Source organism: Macrotis lagotis, chromosome 1 (genome assembly GCF_037893015.1).
Source record: "Macrotis lagotis isolate mMagLag1 chromosome 1, bilby.v1.9.chrom.fasta, whole genome shotgun sequence".
Taxonomy (NCBI): domain Eukaryota; kingdom Metazoa; phylum Chordata; class Mammalia; order Peramelemorphia; family Peramelidae; genus Macrotis; species Macrotis lagotis.
The window spans coordinates 900,227,829-900,252,373 of record NC_133658.1 but is presented as its reverse complement, the minus strand read 5'-3'; the positions used below and the strand labels follow the sequence as shown (position 1 = coordinate 900,252,373).

The following is a 24,545-nucleotide window of genomic DNA, read 5'->3' as shown; positions in this document are numbered from 1 at the left end:
GTCGCGGCATCCCATGGGTCGCGGGACTGCGGGGTCGTGGCTTCGGGGACACTTTCCACGGGATTCCTCCGGCTGATCACATCCGGGTTTCGTTTACCTTTGGCAGCCCCGCCCCCCAGCCGCCCTCCCCTCCCCCTCCCTCTTCTCCTCCGGGACGGACGGGACCAAACGCCGGGAGGGGGAGGGGAGAGGCCGCCGGCAGCTTCGCGCCCGCCGGTGACGTCACGAGCGCGCCCGGGCCAACGGGAGAGCCGCCGCCGCCGAGGCCCCGCCCCTGCCCCGTGACGTCACCCGCCGGCGCCCGGGATTCGAGCGCGAGCGCGGGCCCCGGAGCGACGCCGACATGGACCCCGCGAGCCTGGCGCAGGAGGTGGGGCGCTGGGCGGCCCGAGAGATGGGCTGCCCGGCCGCCCTGCTGCCCCCCCGAGCCTGCGCTGCGCAGGTGAGAGCGCCCCCCTCCCCGGCGCGGACCCAGGGCCCTGCGGGCAGGAGGACAGGCACTTCTGGAACCCGGCGGTGGGGCCTTGCAAAAGCGTGGGCCCGCCCCGACCCTGGGCGACCCCCTGCCCCGCCCCCGGACTGCCCACTGCACGGGGCGGCTGCCCCGTGCCCAGGCCCAGCTCCGCCCGTCGGGCTTGAATCTGCGGCCCTCGGCTTCGCAGCCGCCCCCCGTCAGATCCCCCTTCTCCGGGCTCCACACTCCCATTTCCTTCCTCCTTCAGCTCCCTAAGGCCGGTTCCCGGCCTCCCTCCGTGGACACCCACGCCTGGGTCGGTGGTCTCCCCGGCCCAGCCCCAACTGCTTCCTTTTCGTCTGTTCTCCGAGGCTGCCACGTAGCAGCCTTAATTCTTTTATTTTTAAGGTTCTTGCAAGACAAGCGGGGTTAAGTGGCTTGCCCAAGGCCACACGACTAGGTCATTATCAAGTGTCTGAGGCCGGATTTGAACCCAGGTCCTCCTGACTCCAGGGCCGGTGCTCTATTCACTGCACCATCTAGCCACCCAGCCTTAATACTTAATAAACGGCTTGTTGGTTGCTTGAAATAAAACGATTTCTTGAAACCACTCTGCAGCCCTGTGAGTGCGGCCTAACTCAATAAACAAGGAGCACCTTCCAGATATTCATTATTGTGCTAAGCAACAGGAAAGAAGGACGGCAAAGGAAAGGAATCCCTGCCTGCAATAAATTTGGGTGAATCGGATGCTGTTGTTGGGGAGAGGGGCGAGGGTCGGGGAAATTGCAACAAATGAATAGCTCTTTACCATTCTGAAAGCATTTGGGCTTCTCAATGTCCTCAAAATGAAGTTTAATAATATTCCATTTAGGGGCAGCTAGTGGTACAATGGATAGAGCACCGGCCCTGGAGTCAGGAGGACCTGGGTTCAAATCCGGACTCAGACACATGATAATGACCTAGCTGTGTGGCCTTGGGCAAGCCACTTAACCCCATTGGCCTTACAAAAAAAATAATAAATATTCCATTTGTGGTCTGACCAAAGCAGAGAAAGCAAGGCCTAGCCCTTCCCTTGTTTAGATTTCTCTTTTTTTTTGATGCAGCCTAAGATGGAATTAACTTCCCCACACACACACACACAGACCCCTTAAGTTATTGCTTTTTGACATTGCATCATAATAAAATTCTCAGGTCTTTATCAGACAGACGTGCTTTCTAGCAATTCATCTCATCTCTTAACTCTGCAGTCAAGTTTTTGGATTAGGGTTCAAGTTTTACTTCTCACTTTTATAACTGGGCAACCACAGACAAGTATTGGGGTCAGAGGAACAGGGTGGCAAGGGACCTTTGAAACTCTAACCCCCTTATTTTAGAAACCTCTTTGAACTGGGCAGGATGTTTGGATTCTGAATGCCATTCATCATGTCATCAATCCCTGCTAACCTTATGTCATCTGGAGACTGGATAAGCAAGCCATTTACTTATCTAAGCTCCAGGAAGGGTGCTCAAAGTCCACCCCAGAAGACCTCCTTTCAGGTTCATTGAAATAGAACTTAAAGTCATCTAGTTGAACCCCTTAATCTCATAGATGAAGAATGAGTGCTATTGAGTCATTAATAATTATTCTTTAGGTCTAATCATTTTGAAATCCACCAAAATGTGTGGCACTGTCCAACACCTGTATATTATTGACCTTGCTTACAAGAACAGAGTGAGATTTCAGTGCTTTACTGAAATCTAGGTAGACTGTATCAATAACACTCCTTATCATACAACCCAGCAACACTGTCAGAAAAATAGTCATTCTCTTGATCCGGAATGGAACCGTTTTGGCTTTCAATACATTCCTTCCCATTGTCAGTGTTAAGTCTTCTCAGTTTGTTTTTTGAGGGTTTGGGCTTTATTGGGGGGGTGTCGTTTTTGCAAGGCCATGGGGTTTAAGTGACTTGCCCAAGGTCACACAGCTAGGTAATAAGTGTCTGAACCTGGATTTGAACTCAGATCCTCCAGACCCCGGGGCCAGTGCTCTATCCACTGTGCTGCCTAGCTGCTCCAAGTCTTTTCTTTAATGATATATTCTGGAATGTTCAGACTCCATTCTTATCCCTTATGAAAATTGAGTTGTTTTCCCTTTTCCACTCCCAACAGCACCTTTCTCATCTTCCATAGTCATTTCCAGATCAGTGATAGCAACTCATTTGTCCCATTCAACAGTTCTTCAGCCACCCTGAGATGTAATTCATCTGAGCCTAGGGATGGAAATCCAGGTTTTCTCACTGTCTACTTGCAAAATAAAATAGAGGCAGTAAATTAAGAATTAAGTAATTCTACCTTCTCTCCATTGCCCATAATCATGACTCCATCATTCCATTGTGATGAAGGCAATGGGTTCCTTTCTATCTTTTAACTTCCTTTCTCCACTATGGTGTTTTAAAAAAAAAGAAAACCAAATGTTGTTCCTCAATAGTATTTCAGGCTATATGACTGAGATCTGTTCTCCCCCCAATGCAGGGTGCATATTAGATTTTGTGATCAAGTAAAGGCAAAGTCTTAAGACAGAAGTCATTAATCCCCCCCCCCCCCCCCAGCTTCTGATAATTTCTTCTTGATAAGGTTAATTAGATTCAGAATTAGTAGTTCCCCTTGCAGTTTCCTCTACTTTTTTGAAGGATAAATTTTTCATTAAGGCAAATCTCTCCCTGTTTAAACATCCTTAGGGCTCTGTCTGGATCAGTCAGTATTCATTAAGCACCTGCTCCATATCAAACACTGGGCATTGTGCCTGTAGGAGGCTTTCATGGTCTCATCACCTTGTTTCTCAGGTGGTCTGTGCCCAGATACTGTCCACATTCCCTCTGGGTCCTAGGTTTCTTCCCTTAAAGAAATTGTATTATGTAATGCTATTTCCACAGCCCAGCCCATCTGTTCATTTTGAATAAGCCATATTCCAGTTGTTAGCTCCATCTTGTCTTCAGTTTTAGGGGCGATTAATTAGGTGACAGCCTAGTGTTCAGCTCACTAGTCCTGGAAACTAGCTGTGTGACCCTGGGCAAGTCACTTAACCTGATCGCCTTTTAGGGGGGGATTATTGCAAAGCAATGGGTTAAGGACTTGCCCAAGGTCACACAGCTAGGTAATTATTAAGTAGTATCTGAGGTCAGATTTGAACTCAAGACTCCAGGGCTGGTGCTCTATCCACTGTGCCATCTAGCTGCACACACGCACCCTATCCTCGCCCTGTTGACTTTAAAAAAAAAAGCAGCTTTGCCTCCTCAGCTTAGGATCTTGACTCACCCTTACCCATCACTGGTACCTTTCCAACACCTTAGTCTCTTGCCATCAGCCCCTCCTGTTCTTTTCTGGCCTCATGACTTTTCTTTCAACTCCATTTCTTCAGAATGTGTCTGGGCCCCATGGCTGATGTCTGGACTTTTCTGACACAGAGGATCCATAACCAGAGGTGAGAGAGAAAGAGAAAGACCCAGTGGGGGAAGGTGTGGGTAAGGGAGGGTTCCCTCTCTGAGAGAGAAAAGTCTCACTACAGACCTGCCTTTTCTATTCTTTGCTCCACTCCAGGACCATAAGGAAGATTCGTGGGAACCTCTTTTGGTATCTTCCAGCCCTGACTTCCCACTTGGCCCTGGATTCCCCTCCCCTTTGTCCCAGCAACCCAGGGGAGGGGGAAGGGAAGCCTCCACAGTGGGATGGGGAGGCTTGTGGGCTTCAGGTGTACCCTAGATGAACTTTTGCTAAGCAAGGTGCCCCCATTCATTGCCTAGGGTTTGCCCTTTTGCCAGAGGTTGTGTCTTTACTTACCCTCCTGTGGTCCCTTCTCAGACCCCCCCTTTCCACAATCCCAGTTTGTCTCTGCCCTTGTCTTGTGTCCCCTGCTCTACTTTCCCTCCAAAACATCTGTATTTGACTCCTTTACCTCTGATTCTTTGCAGGTACAGTCACCAGGAAAGCCCAGAGGTGAGAGGACAGGGATCAGTCTCTGCTGGATGCCTAGGCTGGGTGCCATCCCTGGTTGGGGGTGGGGGTGGAGAACAAAAACCCTCTGCCATTGTCTTCTGTAGGAACCAGTTCATTTCTGCAAATTTTGGATTAAATGCCTACTATGAGCTAGGCACTAGAGTCACAAGACAAAATTGTCCCTGCCCACATAGTGGACACCAGTAGATAAGGATGATGTGGGACTCACAAAGCATTGCCCTTTTCTAAAGGCAGTAACACTGACCCTGGACAAAACCTAGGCCTCAAGTAGGGGGTGTCAACAGGAGGGGGAGGGGCAGACCCAGATTGCCACTGCTCCACAGACTGGCCGGAGGCGAGAGCTGGAGGCAGCGCTTTTGAGGACACGGGCAGAGATTGCCGAGATGGACCTGAACCTGGAGCTGGCTGAGCGAGAGGGCCGTAGCCCAAGGTAAATGACCACAGCAGGACTAGGAAAAGGCTGGGAATAGGAGAAGGTCCTTAGGATTCCTTAACTGCCTTGGGACCCTGCTTCTCCTCCAGACATGACCCAGGAGCTCACCCTGAAGCAGATCCGGGATGCCCAGAGCAAGGCTCTGCTCCTCCGAGCCCGAGCAACTGTAGCCCGACGGCAGCAACGAGGCCTCAGGGACCGCACCCAGCGGCTGCAAGGCCAGCTCAGCCACCTGCAGGACATGGCAAGGTGGGCCCTGGCACGCTGTCATCAGCTTGTCACCAAACCCCTCTGAGTCTCTGAAACCCCAAATCTTCCCCACTCCCACAAAACAAAACCAAACAAATGGAAACCTTTCTCCCCCAGGAAAGCAAAGGCAGATGTAGCCTTTGGGCCTCGCACACCCATGCTCCTGGCCCTGGAGCCCGATGTCCTGGTTAGTATCAGAGTTGGGGGAGGGGGCACCCCTACCAAGTGGCAATGCCTGTGCTCCAGGCAGTAACTTCTCACTCTGCTCTCTCTCTTTCTAGCAAGAAGTCACAAGAGTCTGTGCCCTTCGTATCCAAGTCCTCCAAGACTTGTTGACCCCTCATTCTGATCCAAGGACGTTGTGAGTTACCACTGCCCTCCACTTGACCTTCTTTTCTCCCCAACCCCTGTCCCAAGCCATAGAGATGGCCTCTTCTCCCTTCCCCTAAATGCCATCTTCCCCCAGGACCACCCAGGATGACTTGTTTGCCACGACCCATAGGCAGTGGTTCAGTGAAATGGAGGTGAGTAGGAAACTCAGGGTCCAAGGAAGGGTCTGGTCTTGTCTCCCTCCTCCCCTCCTCCTGTGATCAGTCCCTCCCCACACCAGGTCCTGATGACTTCCCATCCTCCTGCGCACATCCTGGGGGCACTAGAGCACCTGGCTTCAAGGCAGACTGCCGAGCTGCAGATGCTAACTGACCAGGGGGACGGGGAGACACAGAGGTAGGAGACACCTATGGTGGGAGAGGATGAGTTCCAGTTTCCTTCCAGGCACCTGATTCTCCTTTGTCCTTGATAGGCTACAACTGGAAGATATATTAGAATCCCCAGCCCTGCCTTCCTTGACCCACCTCATCCAGGTAACAGGGGACCCCACAAGGAGGGTGGTTAGATGAGGGACAACTTTGCTCGGAGGACTCCCTGTGAGTTCTCTAACTGTGGAGACCTCCTTCTTACCCTCAGGAGGGCTGGCGGACCGTCGGGGCACTGACTTCAAAGAGGGGCCCTCTCCTTCAGCAGAGTCAAGCCTTGGCTGAGAAACTCCAAGGCCTATTAAAGGAAGTGGCACAGAGAGTGACAGAACCCCAGGAGGCTCGGTGAGATGACCACTCTGTGTGTGTGGTGGGGCCGGGGGGGGGGGTGGTGCTGCTGGAGGGTTTCTTGTCTCTTGATCCCTCTGTCCCTAACCCTGTGTGCTCCCTCCCTCCTTCAGCCAAGCCTTGACCCTAGGGCTGCAGGTGGCTGCGCTCCAGGCCACCCGTAACTCTCTGAGAGCTCAGAGCCAGAGCCTGAAGGAGGAGGCCCAGCGGAAGCAGCAGGAGCTTTGGGAGCTCCAGGACAAACGGCAGCGCATCGTGAGCTGGCGGCAGCGCATGGTGAGCAGACATCACCTGGTTGAGGGGGCGGGGGCCCCCTCTCTCTGTGCTAAGTCTAGTGTGTCCCCAGGAGGAGACCCAGGAGAGAATCCGAGTCCTGATCAAGGGGAATTCTGTCAGTAAGAGTCACCTTCAGAAGAGCCCGGGAGAGGTGAGAAGCTGCAGACCCAGGGAAAGGGAGAGTTGCTTGGGGCCCAGGGATGAGGCTGGGCTCCTGGGGCTTGGACTTGAAGAGTCCTGAGTGGCTGGGGCTGAGGATCTGCAGCTGCCCTCCTGAGGCTTCACCCTCTTCCTCTCTAGGCGAAGGCTTTGGCCCAGAGGAAAGTGGTGCCTGCTGCAGAAGCTGTGGGGCTACAAGCCCAGAACCTGCTGGGCAGACTGGAGGAGGAGGTGCAGTGGCTCCTAGGCCTAGAACTCAATCCCCTGCTGCGGCACCATCCTGAGGGGTAAGAACAAGTCTTATCCCTCAGTCCCTGGGATCAGATTCCCTCCTTTCCCCCAACTCCTATGACTCAGATGTGACCCTACAACCCTGACCTCTGTACCATCCCGGCACTTCCCACCTTCCAGGCCACAGCCCCTTCCGAGAGTCCTCCCTTCTGTCTACTCTCTGCATCCAGCCTGTCCTGGATCCCAGAACCTCATCCATCTGAGCCAGCACCTGGGGCTGCCCTCAGGCAAGGTGAGTCCAGCCTCCACCCACCCTCTGCCCCCATTCTCTGCCCATCCCCCCCTTCCCAGCTTCACTACGCCCTGTCTTCCTCAGGCCCCAGAATTCCTTCTGCACCACGCAGCCTCCCTGCATCAGGACTGGCTGTTTCTCCAGGACTGGCTGAGTCACCGGCATGACACCCTGATGCGCCTACAGAGGGATCTGCCCCCAGGACCCTCCACCCAGGGTGAGCTAGTTGTACATTCTGAAGAACCAGCTATGGAAGCATCCTTTCTGGTCCCAGCCCAATCCATCCTCCACTTCTCCAAGGCCACAGATCTGTTAGGGCCCATCTGCTCAGGAGCCTTTAGGGTTTGCCTGCTATCCTCAAGAATGCAGTCTGTGCAGCAATATTCGTGAATCTCCTTATTTATAAGGCACAAAGGGTAGATAGGGCCTAGATCCCGCTCTCAAGAAGCTACAGAGAATGAGGTAGAAGGGAGGCTGGGAAAGGGGGCAGGGAAGTAGCAAAGGACAGGGCAGTTGGTTCTTGGGACGAATCTGGGAGGAGGCAAAGATGGAACTAGAAGCACTGGACACTGGTCTAGGTGATGAGGGAGAGCAAAGAGGAAGTCCTGGGTCGTAGGATGACCAGACTGGACCCGAATCAAGTTGACATAGTCCATGACTTGAGAACACGTGTCAGGCAGGTGTCAAAAGGACTTGTGGAAAAAGTTGTCCGGCTCCTCTAGATGTTGGAGGCTTGATGGGTACTCAGGGCTCCCTTCGGGACTTTCATCTCCAGGGAACTGCTCGATATTTCAGTCACTGCTATTTCTTTAGTGTAGCTCCCTCTCTGGCATCTGCTTTGTGAGTATAAAAAAGTTTTCTTTTCCTCTTTGTCTTTCACTTTAGAGTTCTTTGGATTAGATTGGCAACAGAAGCTGACAAATATTCTTTTTTTTAATAATTTTTAGTTCCAAATTCTTTCTCCCTCCATTCTCCTTATCCATTAAGGCAAGCAATACAATTCCCATCATATATATGCAAGCATACAAAAATCTATTTCCACATTAGCCATGTTTAAAAAAGAAAAGAAAAAGGAAGGGGGATTATGCTTCAAACTGCACAATCAATTCTCTCTGGAGGTAGATAACATTTTTCATCACAACTCTTTTGGAATTGTTGTGGATCATTATCTTGATCACAGTAGCTAAATCTTCCATAGTGATTATCATTACATTATTGCTGTTACTGAGTATAGTGTTCTCCTAGTCCTACTCATTTCATCCTGTATCAATTCATGTAAGTTTTTCTGAAAGCATCCTCTCATCATTTCTTACAGAACAATAGTATTCTATCAAAACCATGGACTGCAACTTCTTCAGCTAGTTCCCAATGGAGCATCCACACAGGTTCTTATTTTTTGCCACCACAAAAAGAGCTGCTATAAATATTTTGTACATGGGGGTCCTTTCCTTTTCCTTTGATCTCTTTGGGATACTGACCTAGTAGTGGTATGGCTGGGTCTAAGTCTGTACAATTTTGTAGACTTTGGTTAAAGTTCTAGTTTTTTTAGTTTTTTTTTTTGGTTTTTTTTTTTGCAAAGCAAATGGGGTTAAGTGGCTTGCCCAAGGCCATATAGCTAGGTAATTATTAAGTGTCTGAGGCTGGATTTGAACTCAGGTACTCCTGACTCCAGGGCCAGTGCTCTATCCACTGCGCCACCTAGCTGCCCCTGGTTAAAGTTCTAAATTGTTCCCCAAAATGGTTGGACTAGTTCATAGTTCCACCAACAATGCAGTTGAAGTTCCTATTTTTCCACTTCAGCATTTTTTTTTCTGTCACGTTAGCCAATCTGATGGGTATTAAGTAGTACCATACCTCAGAGTTGTTTTAATTTGTATTTCTCTATTCAGTAGTGACATAGAATATTTTTATAGGATTATAGATAGCTTTGATTTCTTCTGGAAACTATCTGTTCATATTAATTGAGGAATGTCTCATTTTTATAAATTTGGGTGCATATGCCCTAAATCAGGCCTGATCAAAATTTGGCCCAGAGGCAGGGTGATTTTACGTGCCTGCCTGTGGGTTTACTAAATGCTTTAGTAAGCAAATCCAAGCTACCACAGAGCTCTCGCTAAAATGGCAAATCAAAATATATTATATTTTATAGTTTTTATTTATATATTTATAGTTTTTATATTTATATTTTTAGTTTTTATTTATATTTATATTTATAGTTTTTTATAGTTTTTTGTTTGTTTGTTTTTTTCCCAAGGCAATGGGGTAAGTGGCTTGCCCAAGGCCACACAGCTAGGTCATTATTAAGTGTCTGAGGTCAGATTTGAACTCAGGTACTCCTGACTCCAGGGCCGGTGCTCTATCTATTGCACCACCTAGCCAACCCCCGTTTTTATAGTTTTTAAAAGTAATGTTGGACAGCCCTGCCCTATATATTTGAGAAATGAGAACTTTATCAGAGAAACTTGCTATAATAGTTTACCAGTTTCCTGCTTTTCTTCTCATTTTGGCTACATTGGTTTTGTTTGTGCAAAACGTTTTTTAATTTAATCAAAATTACTCATTTTACTGGCCATGATTCTCTCGCTCTCTTGTTTAGTCATGAATTCTTTACTTATCCACAGATGTGACAGGTAAAATTTTCCATGCTTCCCTAATTTGCTTATGATATCACTGTTTACATCTAAATTATGTACTTATTTTGAGCTTATCTTGATATGTATGGTGTAAGATACTGGTTTCTGCCTAGTTTCTACTAGACTGTTTTTCAAGTTTCTGAGAAATTTTTTGTCAAATAGTGGGTTCTTGTCCTAATAGCTTAGGTCTTTGGATTTTTCAGACACTAGATTGCTATAGTCATTTACTGTGTGCCTAATCTGTTTCATTGACCAACCAGTCTATTTCTTAACTAGTACCAAATTGTTTTGATGATTTCTGCTTAATAATATAGAGATCAGGTACTTTGCTTTAGTTTTTGCCTTTGATTCCCTCATATTCTTGACCTTCAGTTCCCCCAAGTGAAGTTTGTGTGTGTGTATGTATGTGTCCCACTTTCCCCCCTTTCCAAAACAGTAAACAATCTGATATAGGCTGTACATGTAACAATCATGTTAAATATATTTCCATATATCATGTTGTGAAAGAAGAATCAGAACAAAAGGTGAAAAACATGGGGGAAAAAATTTTTTAAGTGAAAATAGTATGCTTGGATCTACAATCAGACTTCATAATTATTTCTCTGGATATGGATTACATTTTCTATCTCATCTTTTAGAATTGTCTTTGATAGGAATTTTGTTATCTTTTTTCTAGCGCTTTAAAATAATACTTAGTTTTGGTATGGCCCAGAATAAGTAAATTAATTTAGGTAGAATTATCATTTTTTTTTAGGTTTTTTGCAAGGCAAATGGGGTTAAGTGGCTTGCCCAAGGCCACACAGCTAGGTAATTATTAAGTGTCTGAGACCGGATTTGAACCCAGGTACTCCTGACTCCAAGGCCGGTGCTTTATCCACTACGCCACCTAGCCACCCCGAATTATCATTTTTCTTATATTGGCTCAGTATGAACAATTAATTTTTCTCCAGGTTTTTAGTTTATATGGTCCTGTGTGTGTGTCCTGGCAGATTGACTCTAGTATTTTATGCTATCTGCAATTATTTCAAATGGAATTCCTCTTTCTTCTTCTTCTGTTGAATTTATGGTAATATATAAAAATATTGATGATGGGTGTGGGTTTATTTTAGATCCTGCACCTAGTTGTTAAATGTTTCAGTTCTATTTTTAGTTGATTGTTTAAGATTCTCTAGACTATCATATCATCTGCAAAAAATGAGGGTTTTATTTCCTCATTGCTATTCTTATTCCTTCAGTTTCTTTTTCTGGTCTTATTGCCATAGCTAGCATTTCTTGTACACTATTGAATAATACTGGTGACCAATATATTTCATATATTTATCATTTCAAGAAAAACTCCCTTTATTCTTTACTTTCTAGTGTTTTTCACATGAATGTGTATTGTATTTTGTTAAAATCTTTTTCCACATCTATTTATATAATGGTATGATTTTCTGTTATTGACTTGGTCAGTTGTGCTGTTAGTTTTCCTAATATGGAGCTAGCCCTGTTCTTTGTGATAATTGCTGTAATCTCTTTGCTAATATTTTATTTAAAATTTTTGTATCACTATTCATTAGAAAATTTGGCTGTATGTTCTTTTTCTGTTTTTCTTTCCCAGGTTTAATATCAAAATCTTATTTGTATCATAGGAGGAATTTAGTAGGACTCCTTTAATTTTTTTTTTCAAATAATTTATATAATATTGGAATTAATCTTTAAATGTTTAGTTGTATTTGCCTGCAAATTCAACTGGTCCTGGGGTTTTTTCCTTAGGGTGCTAATTATGACTTGTTCAATTACTTTTTTCTAATATAAGAGTTACTTAAGTATTATTCTATTTCAATATTTACTTTTGTAAGCTTTTATCTATTTCATTTATCAATCTTATTGGACAAAATGGCTCCTATTAATTGCTTTAATTTTATTGTCATTGGTTGTGCATTTACCCTTTTAACTTCTGAGGCCTGTAATTTTTTAACTCAAGTTACTCTGATTTGTCTATTTTATTTGTTGTTTTTTTTTTATAAAACCAGGCCCTTGTTTTATTTATTCAATTTTTTAACTTCCAATTTTATTAAGCTATTGATTTTCAGGTTTTCTAATTTATTTATAATGAAATTGTTGGTTGTTTCTATAATTTATTCTTTGACCCATTCATTCTTTAGGATTAAAATATTTAGTTTTCAATTAATTTTTTTTTTTTTTTAGGTTTTTGCAAGGCAAACAGGGTTAAGTGGCTTGCAAGGCCACACAGCTAGGTAATTATTAAGTGTCTGAGACCAGATTTGAACCCAGGTACTCCTGACTCCAGGGCCGGTGCTTTATCCACTACGCCACCTAGCTGCCCCTCGATTAATTTTTAATTTATGCTTTCAAGACCCTTAATTGAATGTAATTTTTATTACATTATAGTCCCCAAAAGGTACACTTATTTTTTCTATATTTTAGGGATTTATGGGATTATGCCCTAAATACATGGTCAATTTTTGTGAAGGCATAATTGAGAAAAAGAAAAAGTTATATTCCTTTCTGTTCTCCTTCCCTGTTCCCCAGAGTTCTATCATATCTAACTTTTCTAAAATTCCCTTCATCTCCTTAATTTCTTTGTTTAGTTTACCTAGGTCTCAGAGCACTAAATTAAAGTTCACCTTTAGTATAAGTTTTACTAATTTCTCCTGAAATTCATTTAACATTTCTTTCAAGAATTTGTATACTATGCCATTTGGCACATGTATGTTCAGCTAATTTATATTTTTTTAGCAAAACGTAATTTCCCTGATTGTTTCTTTTTATTAGTTCTGTTTTTGCTTTTTTTTTTTGGTCTAAGATCATATTTGCTATCTTTGTCCTTTTTGCTTCAGTTGAAGCATGATAGGTTCTGTTCCAGCCCCTTATTTTTATTTGTCTTTTCCATTCATCCTTATCTCTTGTAAATAATTTATTGGATTCTGATTTCTAATCCATTCTGCCATGCTCTTCTATTTTATATTCACATTTCACATTCACAGTTAAGATTACTAACTGTATTTCCCTCCATCATTCTCTACTATTTATTCTGTTGGTTTTCTCTTACTTCATCCCCTTCTTCAGAAATCTGTTTAGCTTTCCATCACTGCTTCCCTTAATCTACCTTCCCTTTTACTACCAACACCCCTTTTTCTTAGATCCTTCCCTACTTATTTCACTGTTGGGGACAAAGAATTTCTATATCTGTGTCTATTGTTTTCTCTGACCTTTTTTTTTTTTTAGGTTTTTTGCAAGGCAAATGGGGTTAAGTGGCTTGCCCAAGGCCACACAGCTAGGTAATTATTAAGTGTCTAAGACCAGATTTGAACCCAGGTACTCCTGACTCCAAGGCCAGTGCTTTATCCACTACACCACCTAGCCGCCCCCTTCTCTGACCATTTTGAATGAGATTGCCCACCCTACCCCCTTTCTCCTCCATTCTTAAAAAACTTCCTTGGAAGCTTTTTTTGTTTGAGATAATCTTCCCCATTTTTCCTCTCATTTTCCCCAATGCATTACTTTTCCTCATCCTTCCATTCTTTTTTCTTAGAAATCATTCCAAGGTAACAGATACCCATGCCCTCTATGTACACTCCTGCCTTAATGTTAAAGTTCTTCAGTGTTACATGTGTAATGATTTAGAAATGTAAACATATTGTTTCATTTTTTATGTCTATCCTTTTTAAGCTTCTTTTGAGTCTTGTATTTGAATGTCATAATTTCTGTTCAGCTCTTGTTTTTCATCAAGAATGTTTTGTAAAGTCCTCTTTTTTATTAAAATGTCTACTTTTCCTCCTGTTGTAATTCTAGCTCTTTTTCCTTCCAGAATATATATGCCAAGCCCTCCACTTCTTTATAGTGGTGGCTGCTAAATATTGCAATCTTAACTAGTTTCACAGTGTTTGAATTCTTTCTGGTTGCTTATTACAGTATTTTCTCCTTCACCTGGGAGCTTTGGAATTTGACTATAATATTCCTGGGAGTTTTCATTTGGAAATCTCTTTCAGGAAGTGATTGGCGAAGTCTTTCAACTTATACTTTTTCCTCTGATTCTTTATCTAGGTATTTATCCTTTATAGTTTCTTAAAATATGATGTCTATGGGGTTTTTTTGAATCATGGCTTTCACTAGTTCAATAATTCTTTAAATTTTCTTTCCTTGGGAGGCAGCTAGGTGGCACAGTGAATAGAGTACTGGCCTTGGAGTCAAGAGGTCCTGAGTTCAAATGGGGCCTCAGATACTTACTTAATTACCCAGCTGTGTGACCCTGGGCAAGTCACTTTAACCCCATTGCCTTGCAAAAAAACAAAAATAAAAATCTTTCTTCTATCTACTTTTCCATGTCACTTGTTTTTTCCAGTGAGATATTTCATATTTTCTTCTATTTTCAGTCTTTTAACATTTTGGTTTTTGATGTCTCATGGAGTCATTAGCTTCCACTTGGCCAATTTGTCAATTTCTTTTTCATTATTTAATTGCATTGTTCTCATTTCTTTTTTTAATTTTTTCTTCTACCAGTTTGATTTTTTTGATACTTTTAACATTTTATTTGTTTCCCAATTATATACAATAGTAATATATACCCATCATTTTTTGCAAGGCTCTGAATTCCACAATTTTTCTCCCCTTTCTTCCTTCCCCTCCCACAGAAGTCTATCTTACCGTCTCTACATTGTTTCCATGCCATATATTGATGTAAATTGAATATTATAAGAGTAAACATAAGAATAAACATAAACCCCCTCCCCCCCCAGAAGATGAGAAACCTCAAGAATTGAGAGAGAGAGAAAAAATGTATTTCAGTCTGTGTTCAGATTTCAATGGCTCTGTTTCTGGGGTAAGTTGCTTTCTTTATCATAAGTCCACCAGAGAAGTTGCTTCAATATTTTTCCCTCAGTTGCCATTACTAGTTGTACCTCCACTCTCATTTATTCCATTCTCTCTCTCTCCTTTCATCCTGGCCTGTCCAAAAGTGTGTTGAATCTGAGTACCCTCTCCCTCGATCTACCCTCTCTTCTATCGCCTATTCTCCCTTCCCTCCCCCCATTCCCCCTCATCCCGTCCCTTTCCTCCCATCCTTCTCCAGAAGAAGACAGATTTCCTCACCCTATTAAGTATGTATGCCATTTCCTCCCTGAGCCATTTCCAATGAGAATGAAGGCTCACTCATTCCCCCTTGTCTTCCCCCCCTCCACTCCAGTGAAAAAGCTTTTTCTTGACTCTTATGTGAAATCTCTCAGCTTCTTCTTCATCTCCTTTTCCTTCCTCCCAGTACTTTACCCCATCGCCCATTGACTCCATCCCTTTACCACATCATACCATTATATTCTACTCCTTCCTATGTCCTGTCTATATATGCTCCTTCTAACAGCTCTTATGAATGAGAAAGTTGATATGAGTTATCAATATCTTCTTCCTGTGCAGGAATACTAACAGTTCAATATCATCAAGTTCCTCATAGTTAGTTCCTCTCTTCCACTCCCTCTATGGTTCACCAGAGTCCTGTACTTGGAGATCAGACTTTCTGTACAGCTCTGGTCATCTCAGTAGGAAAGTTTGAAAGTCCCCTGTTTCACTGAAAGTTCATCTTTTCCCCTGAAAGAGGATGTTCAGTTTTGCTGGGTAGTTGATTCTCGATTGTAAACCAAAATCTTTTACCTTCCGGAATATCATATTCCAATCCCTACGAGCCCTTAGTGTAGATGCTGCTAGATCCTGTGTAATCCTGACTATGGAGCCTCAGTAGTTGAATTACTCATTTCTGGCAGCTTTTAGAATTTTCTTTTTGATTTGGGAGTTTTGGAATTTGGCTATAATATTCCTGGAAGTTTTTCTTTTGGGATCTCTTTCAAGGAGTGACCAGTGAATTCTCTCGATTTCTATTTTACCCTCAGCTTCTAGGATCTCAGGACAATTTTGCTGTATTATTTCTTAAAAAAATGAAGTCTAGGCTCTTCTGTTCATGGCTTTCAGATAGCCCAATAATTTTTAAATTATTTCTTCTGGATCTGTTTTCAAGGTCGGTTGTTTTTCCAGTGAAATATTTCACATTTTCTTCTAATTTTTGGCTTTTTTGGTAGAGTTTTATTTCTTCCTGATTTCTTGCAAAGTCATCAGCTTCCTCTAGTTCCATTTTTGCATTTGAAGGAGTTATTTTCTTCAGAGAGCTTTTTTATCTCCTTTTCCAGCTAGCCAAGTCTGCTTTTTAAGGCATTCTTCTCATTTGCCTTTTGTTTTGCTTTTTCCATTAGGCCTAAACTGGTTTTTAACATATTATTTTCTTCAGTATTTTTTTAAATATATTTCACCAAACTTGTGATTTGGTTTTCATTTTTCTGCATCGCTCTCATTTCTCCGCTCAAATTCTTCCTTCACCTCCCTTAATTGCTTTTCAAAGTCTTTTTTGAACTCATCCATACTCTGGGCCCATTTTCTATTTCTCTTGGAGATTTTGGATACAGAAGCTTCGATTTTGTCATCATCTGAGTATGTATTTTGATCTTCTATGGGACTAAAGTAATTCTCTGTGGTCAGAGTCTTCTTTTTCTGTTGTTACTCATTTTCTCAGCCTGAGACTAATTTACAGCACTTCCAAGGCTTTGGGGTTTTTGGGGGGGGGGGGACACCCCACTGGGACTCTATTCCTCCAAGGTCTTATGCTCTCTAGCCTATGCTTTGATATGTAGATGACCACAGCACTTCCCTCTGCTCTGGGCTATAAGGAGGGATCCAGCTTGGTTATTTAGTATGGAAGCCTAAACTGCAACCTGGATCTGAATGTAGGCAAACAGCAGAGTCCTACCCCAGGGAGAGCAGAGAAGTTTCTGTAGACTTCCCTTACCATCTCTGGTGGTGCAGGCTACTTTTTCCTGATTCTTCTTGCAGATTCTGCTGCCAGTGCTCCTCACTCCACACTCACCCAGGTGCAGCAGAGTTCTCTCCCCACCCCTTCAAGCTGTTGTAGGTGATCTCTGGGCTGGGCTGCATCACCTTGTGCTGGGGCTTTTTTTTTTTCCCAACCCCCAGTCCTGGTGAAACACACCTTTCCTGTGGAACTTCCAAGTTGTCTTGGCCTGGGAAAATGTATCACTCAGTCTTTCTGTGGGTTCTGCCCCCTCTAAATTTTGGCTAGAGCCATCCTTTGTTCGTTTTGGGGGTGTTTGGAGTTCCCAGGAAATGCTGCCTTCACACCATCTTGGCTCCACCACCACCCCCCCCATTTGATTTTTTAAAAATCTTTTTTGCTCTTTTTTAAATTTCCCCCTTAAGGAATTCTTATTGGGCATATGCCTAATCTGCACTTTTTCTTTAACATTTTGCTTATAGATGTTTTCAAGTATTATTTGAGTTTATGTTTTGAGCTTCCCTGTCGCCTTATAAGAGTTTTATAGTCAGCTTCTTTTCTTGTTTGCTTGGGTTTCCAGCCTATTTCTGGACTTTGGACTTTATGTTAAGAGTTGGGCTCTGTTCACCTGGGGTGGGGGGAATGACCAATCTGAGTTTCTGTTTCTAGATTTGGGGCCTAGAGGTTTACAGTGCTTCTGATATAGTGTGATCTGGGGAGAGGTCTGGTCACAATCCTCCTGGTCTGAGCTGTGCTCCATACTGAGGCAGGGCCCCTGCTCCCTCTCAACAGCAAGACCCTAACCATTCCCCTCTATCCAGATACTGAGCAAGGAACTGCCAAACAGTACTTAGTTTGGGGCAGCTAGGTGGTGCAGTGGATAGAGCATTGACCCTGGACTCAGGAGTATCTGAGTTCAAATCCGACCTCAGTAATTATCTAGCTGTGTGATCCTCGGCAAGTCACCTAACCCCATTGCCTTGAAAAAAATCAAACAAAAAAACCCCACAGTACTTAGTTCTAGGCCCAATACTAGCCCAGGGATTCATCCCCTGATCTCTTTCTGGACAGGTTTTTAGTCTCCTCATGCTGTTTCCAGATCTTCCAGTCTCTGCTGCTTACCAGACTTCACCCTTAGCCAGCCCCTACCACAATGTCTACCGACCTCTCAATGTCCTCTTATACTGTCTTAGACTTAAAAAAAACGAGTCATTCTGATTTGGTTTGGGTTATCTCAGAATTTGACAAGTTAGGTGCCCTCCATCGCTGGTCATAGTTTAAAGCTTAGATTTAGAAATCCAAATGTTCTTTCTAAAACACCCTTTCTTCTGAGTCATCATTTGATCCACAGTTTTCTTTATCCTTTGCCTTCTTTGAATTTCAGTAACGTAATCACTGTCTATGGGCTTTTGGTCTTCAGTTTCATATCCAAACTTGAATGACTTGGCAAGGTTTCCTAGTAGCATCATTTGTGTCCATGTGAATCATTTCAAATGGGAGGTTACTAATCTGCTTTGACAAGTCTTGGAAGGTTCTCTGCTAAAACATGTCTCAGAGAAACAATAGACTTCTCTTTTGTTATCAAATTGAGGCCAGATATCTTCTTCACTATAATATTTAAGCAAGGAACAATTAACCCCCTCTACTGCACAGTTCTTCCTCTGACCCTTCCTGTGTGATCTCTCATTTATTTACCACCTGCTTGGTGACAGGCACTGTGCCAACTACCATAAAAGAGTGAAGTAATCCTTACTCTCAAGATGTCTAGTGTATCTAAGGCTATATACATTACAGTTTATATGGATATGTAAGACTGTCATACAAGGTAGTTGGAGGGGGAGGCACTGCAGTCAGGGGAAGCAGAAAAGGCTTCCTAAACAATTTGGTGCCAGAGCTGAGTCTTGAGAGCATGAATCTGTTCGGCAGAAGTGCAGAGGCAGGAGATGAGTGCCATGTGTTAGGAACAAACAGGGCTGGTTTTGGCCGGACCAGAGAATAAAGGAAGAAGTATGAAGTGAGAAATGAACTGGAGGCAGTAGAGAGCCACTGGCCTTTGAGTAGGATAGAGACATAGGCCTACTCTTAAGGAAAGTTTCTTTGGGAGAGAGGTGGTGGGCTTGGGAGAAACATGAGGTAGATATGATGGTGATCTCAGTGTGAGGAAAGCATGCAAAGGATGTGGACATGGAAAGGGTGGGATTCAATAGCTGATGGATTCAGGAAGAGAGAGAGGAAGGAAGGAGTTTAAAATCATGGTTGAGGTTATGAACCAGAACTTTTTGGTGATGCCTTTGAGAGAAAAGGGGATGAGATTAGCAAAGAAATAAGGGGAAATTCTGTTGTGGACACTGAGTTTGAAATGCCTCTCAAAATTCAGTTCGAAGCATCCAGTAGACAGCTGGTGATGTGAGATTGAAATCTCAAGGAAAGACAGGCTGGATGGAAGAGACAAACTTATGTTACTAAGACTTAGAAAGAAGAAAAGAGGGTGGTCAGGGAGATCCACAACAGAAGACCAACAGAATTGGTCACCAGATCACTGACTCCTTCCCACTGACCCAGAGCAGGAGTTGGCCAGTTACCCTACCTAGAGAACAGTTTTTACATTTGTAAATGCAATAAACTTTATTTACAAGAATCATCCTGGGGTGGCTAGGTGGCATAGTGGATAAAGCACCGGCCCTGGAGTCAGGAGTACCTGGGTTCAAATCCAGTCTCAGACACTTAATAATTACCTAGCTGTGTGGCCTTGGGCAAGCCACTTAACCCCGTTTGCCTTGCAAAAACCTAAAAAAAAAAAAAAAAAATCATCCTGTTCCTACCTCTCTGGGCATTACCAAAACCAGCAGTTTGCCACTTACCAAGAGGTAAGACCAGAGGAATTCCTTGACTTTCACCTTTCTCTAGTTCTAGGAAAGAGCTCAACCAGCCTGCAGTTTGAACCTAAGAATGGGCCTCATTTCAGAAACCCAAACACTTCTGCAGGCCCAGAGCCAGCCTCAGCCAGCCACATTTTCCAAGCTCATCAGTGATTGCAAACCTCATCTTTGTCTCACAGCCTGTTTATAGATATTCAGAACTCCCTCTGGAGCATTTATGATCCCTTTATCAGTCCTTGTTGTCTTGTTTCCTTCTCTGTTTTGTTTCCCCGATCTTTTACCCTCTGACCCTTAATCTTGCCTCCACTTCCTTTCTCCTCCCCAGGGAGTCTGCGGATCCTTTTTCCTTGATCCTTTTTTCTTCTCTGCTCCAAGTTCTCCCACATTTTTCCTCCCAAATTCAATTTCTTGGGATTCAAGAGTCCAAATTCTTCCCAATCAACCTTTTTTTTTAAATTTTGAGATTAAACATGCCAAAAGAAAGAGTATTCTCTCTTGCTCTCACACACACACATACACACACGTTTCCAAAACTGTAACCCCCTTATTTCAGACCATTACCTGACTTTGAAAACTCTACTTGTCTTTGTTTCCCTGTGAATTTCCTTCTGTTCTTTTTTATGCATTATAAGATGTTTTAATGCATTCTTTGGAGAAAATCCATATTGCTTAAGCTTCCTCTCTATCCCAATTTCACACAATTTAAAAAACCAACTTTCTGAAAGATAAGCATTGTCTAGCAGAATAAATCCATATCATGTAGCCATTTCCAAAAATATCCATGTCTTTCTGCACCCTGACCCCCTTTCTCTCCTCCCTGAACCCCCGGAGGTGGACTTGGCCTGCCAAAGACACAGATAGCCAGTCATTGTTTTGACAAACCTTGTGTAAATTGTTCTCTGGCTTTGATCAGATCATGTTGCCCAGGATTCCCTTTAATCCTCTCTTCCATCATTTCTTACAGCACAGTAATATCTCCTTATATTGACATACCACAATTTGTCCAGCTCTTCTCCAGTGACTGGGCCCCCTCTTGATTCTTTTTTCCTGTTTCCTCCCCTTCACGATCAGGAAATTTGTTTTGTTTATAGAACTTCCCTCCCCCATATCATGCTCCCTCGTATCCCATCCCCCTGCCCATTTGTTCCCCACCAAACTGTGCATGTTCAATCCTCCTTTGTCCACCTCTGGTAGAAGTGAGTTGCATCTGCCTCTGTTCCCTCACCCTTTCCACCATGTCTGCAAACTTCTCTATTCTAATTATGAAAAACAGCAGGCCCCACTTTTTTCTCCTCCATCTACACAAATGTGTTCCTCCTTTTAATTTTTTTCTCTTCTTCAGAATGGTACCAGTTCACCCCCTCTTAGACCCTTTGTTTTTATCTAATTCCCTTTTATGAAATTAAGTCCTGAAGAAACATTTCTTTTCCCCTTTAGAATGTTCACACAATATCATAAGGCCCTTTTGAATCCTCAAATACATTTACCTTCCCCAGTTTCTCTGTTATAGTGTTACCATTCAGCTCCTATCCTTACCACAAAAATGCTGCAAGGCTTCTGTTCTATTCAAGATCCATTTTTTTCCCTGTAGGATTATATTCATCTTTGCTATATAAATTATTCTTAGTTGTAAGCCAATTGTTTCTTTTGACTTTTGAAATGTTGTGTTCCCAGATCATCCTTTGTTTTTAGAAAAACTATTTTTAGAAACCCTGTGTTGTGTGATCCTGATTGATTGCTTCCTTTTAGATGCTGGCAGTAGTTTTTCCTTTTGGGGATTCCTTTCAGAACATAATTGGTGCCTTCTATTTTTCATTTCATCCTCTGGTTCTCTTAGCTCAGAGCAATTTGTGTCATGTCCTGGCTTTTTTTTCTCCTTTTAAATACATTATGGTTTTAGGAGAGTACAATGATTCTTTAAAGTTATCTCTGCTTGATCTGTTTTTCAAACCAGTTTTGATATCTTGTATCTACATTTTCTTTTAACCTTTTGACTTTGTTTTGATCCACCTGTAACTGTTAACAGAATTTCCTGACTGGATTTGTAGATTTGGTAGTAATCTGTGCTACTAGTTGATGCTTGGTTTTCCTCACCTCTCCAGCTTTAGCTCAACTAGGGCCCTATGGGAGTCAGGAGACTCAGCACCCCAGCTTTGTACTTGAAGGTGGAGCGTTCAGCCCTCCCTGCTCTTACCCTGTTTATTTGGGTCCCTACTCTAAACCTTCCAAAGCATTCTGCTTTTCCAAGGTCCAGAGTTCTGGATCTTTAAGGCACTCTCTAGCAAGTCGGGTCAGAGTGCTAGGTACCCCAGAACCCTGGTCTGACCCACACTCATCCTGGTCAGGGCCCTTCCTATTTGGGACTGTTAGGGGGACCTCTTCATTCTTGCTGCCTTTACAGATTGCCTTTGATCATAACCCATTTTTGCTTGTGCTCAAAGGCTGTATAGTCTTGCTTGCTTGGCTGGTGGGCCCTTTTCCTGTGGCCTGATGGCTTTTTGTGCAGTTCTAGCATGGAAGAAATCATTTATTGTGACTTTCAGTCAATTTCTTGGTCATTATTTCAGATTTTTGCTGAAGTCGATGTCTAAGAGTGGGAGGTCTCCATGTAGTTTGCCATCTTGGCCAGAAATCCCCTCCTCCTCCTCCTCACTCCCAATCACCTTCACCATCTCTGTACCCTCTCCTTCTGCCATGTGGTCATCTCTTGGCAGCAGAAATGCATATCTGAGTAGTGTAGAGGCAGAATGCACAGGACCCAGCAAATGTGGACAGGTGTTTTAGGACAAAGAAAGGGAGAAATCTAAGAGAGCTTGAAGGTTTAAGGGGGAAAGTTAGTCCTGGCAGTGCCCACAACCCTTGTGCAGCTCTACCATCCAGCCTATTTTTTCCTGAGATTTCATCAGGAGTTTATGAAATGCTGTGGCCCAGAAGTTGCTGAATTTAAAAAAAAAAATGATGAGTTTGGCCAAACCTGATTTCCTCCTGCTCTCTTATGATTTGAGATTCGGGCTATGACCATTCCTCCTCATCTTCATCTCAGTGCCCATCTCCGTTGTAAATCCTGAAGCGGTTTACCCAGAGGAAAGCAATCCACTTTCTCAGATTTTCCTAAAACATTTCATCTTATGCTATTTTCTAAACTTTTTACTCTCCATTATTAGCATATTTGTTTGCCCCTTTAAACTGAAAAATCTTTGAGGGTGGCAAGGAGTAGCCCATGTTAACTAACATGAAAGTCTACACAACACAGGTGTTGAGTAGATGCTCACTGAATCACCCTGAATAGCCTCCCTTCCTTCTTCCCCCCAGAACTGCTTCAGATCCAGGAGTCTAAGGAGAAGCAGCAGCAGGAGCATCTTGGCCCCATCCTGCATCGTCTCGAGGAGCTGATGGAGCGGGGCCTGGATCGCATCCCCCAGCTTTTGAAGGCTGTGGGAGACTGGTGAGAGGGACAACCCTGGGAGCCTTGAGTGGGAGCTGATGAGAGTGGGTGAAGAAAGGATCTGGTGGGAGGAAAGCTGCGATGTTCTGGGCCTGGGCTGTGGGAAGGATCCCAGCCACTTACTTTCTGCCTTGCCCCCAGGTGGGACCAGCCTGGGCAGAACGCACTCCCTGGAGAGCTCCAGGACCAGGAGGGCCTCTCACTGCAGCAGTGGAAGTTGCGCTGGGCCCGGGCCCAGGGACGGAGAGCCTGAACACTGAGATTTGGAAGTGGAGAGCCACAGAACCACGGAGATATTGGATGCTAATAGAATCTGATGAGTCCTTTCACTGTAAAAAGGACAGACTGCTCCTCTCAGTAAAGTGTCCCAAGATTCTGGGATCGGAGCTTTTCTCTTTGATTTCACAGACTCTGACTCAACTTCTCCACTTCTTCAGTGCCCCTGAACCAACTCCTGTCCACTTGGCCCTTGACCTCCCTGGCCCCCAATTCCACAAACCCCTCAGCTTAAGCTAGAGGAGGTGTTTCCCAAGGGAATGGTGGTCCACTTGGGGGATATTTCCTTAAGGATAGGAAATCAAAGGCTCAAAATACTCCTCCAAGGAAGAAGATGGGGAAGGAGAGCAGATCTGTGACATGCTGATTAGGTGATGGGGTTGAAGTGGAGGGTGAAAGAAACTGGAGGTTTTGGAAGAAGGCTGAGCCATAGCTTGGAATCTGAGCTGGTCTCCACGTCACTCTCATGGCATGTGTTACAGATGGGAGGTCACTTCCAAAGACTGGCAGCAGACTGGGAAGGACCCTTCCCTAGAGAGGATACAGTGGCATCTTTACTTCTAGTAGAGGGCAACATCTTCATGGGACTCTACTCAAAATTTTAGCCTTCCTGCCTTGATGTGTAGATTCGGTGTCAAGTGGGTCATGGGCGAGATGCTTCAGAAATCTTGGTCCCCTATAGAGATCAGACTTCCTCAGGCCTTGGGGTACTCAGCCCCCATTTTCTCCTCAAGGTCTTCCCTAGGAGAGCAGGGGTGTGTATCTTGAGTGGAGATGATGCAGGGGATGGAGCCAGACCTTGAGCTCTTAACAGCCATCTGCCAAGGCTTTACCCTCCCCCAAGCTACTTAACCTTCCCCAGGATTCAAGTTTTGGGGGGTATGGACGAGCTTGGGGACAGAATGAACCTGGAAACACCAAAGGGCTTCTGGGCCCCTGCACTCTGCACAGGAAGGTGGGGCATCCTTATTTCCCAAGAAACCTAAAACTCAGGGACCGAAACCCCTGATTCCCAGTCCAACCTCCACCCGGGTTTGAGGCTGTCCTTCCTTTCAAGGGCAGGACACGGTGGTCTGTGAGACCTGAACTCCCGTTTATTACAATTTGAATTGCTAAGAGTTGGATGTGACCTTAAATCACTTCGCATTTCTGGGGCCCCAACAAACCAAGGACTGGACCTCATGATCCCCGAGGATCTCCTTTAGGTTGGGTTTGGAGAGGGGGGAGCAGAGACCGACCCGCCACCCTGCCCCCCTCATAACTTCCCCTATAAGGGCCAAGACCCGACCG

General features: G+C 44.1%; 1 protein-coding gene across 1 annotated transcript; it reads left to right on the top strand.

Annotated features, from left to right (window-relative positions):
* The first annotated feature begins 299 nt into the window (after nt 1-299).
* Nucleotides 300-24,545, top strand: LOC141509377 (HAUS augmin-like complex subunit 5). The gene is given in 21 exon segments (XM_074218875.1): nt 300-418; nt 420-442; nt 3,852-3,914; nt 4,031-4,063; nt 4,402-4,426; nt 4,771-4,863; nt 4,865-4,877; nt 4,970-5,129; nt 5,247-5,316; nt 5,411-5,490; nt 5,596-5,653; nt 5,740-5,855; nt 5,932-5,992; nt 6,096-6,229; nt 6,346-6,508; nt 6,579-6,659; nt 6,809-6,954; nt 7,079-7,190; nt 7,275-7,407; nt 22,847-22,979; nt 23,121-24,545. Coding segments are annotated over 21 exon segments (1,884 nt in total). The 5' UTR covers nt 300-343; the 3' UTR covers nt 23,233-24,545.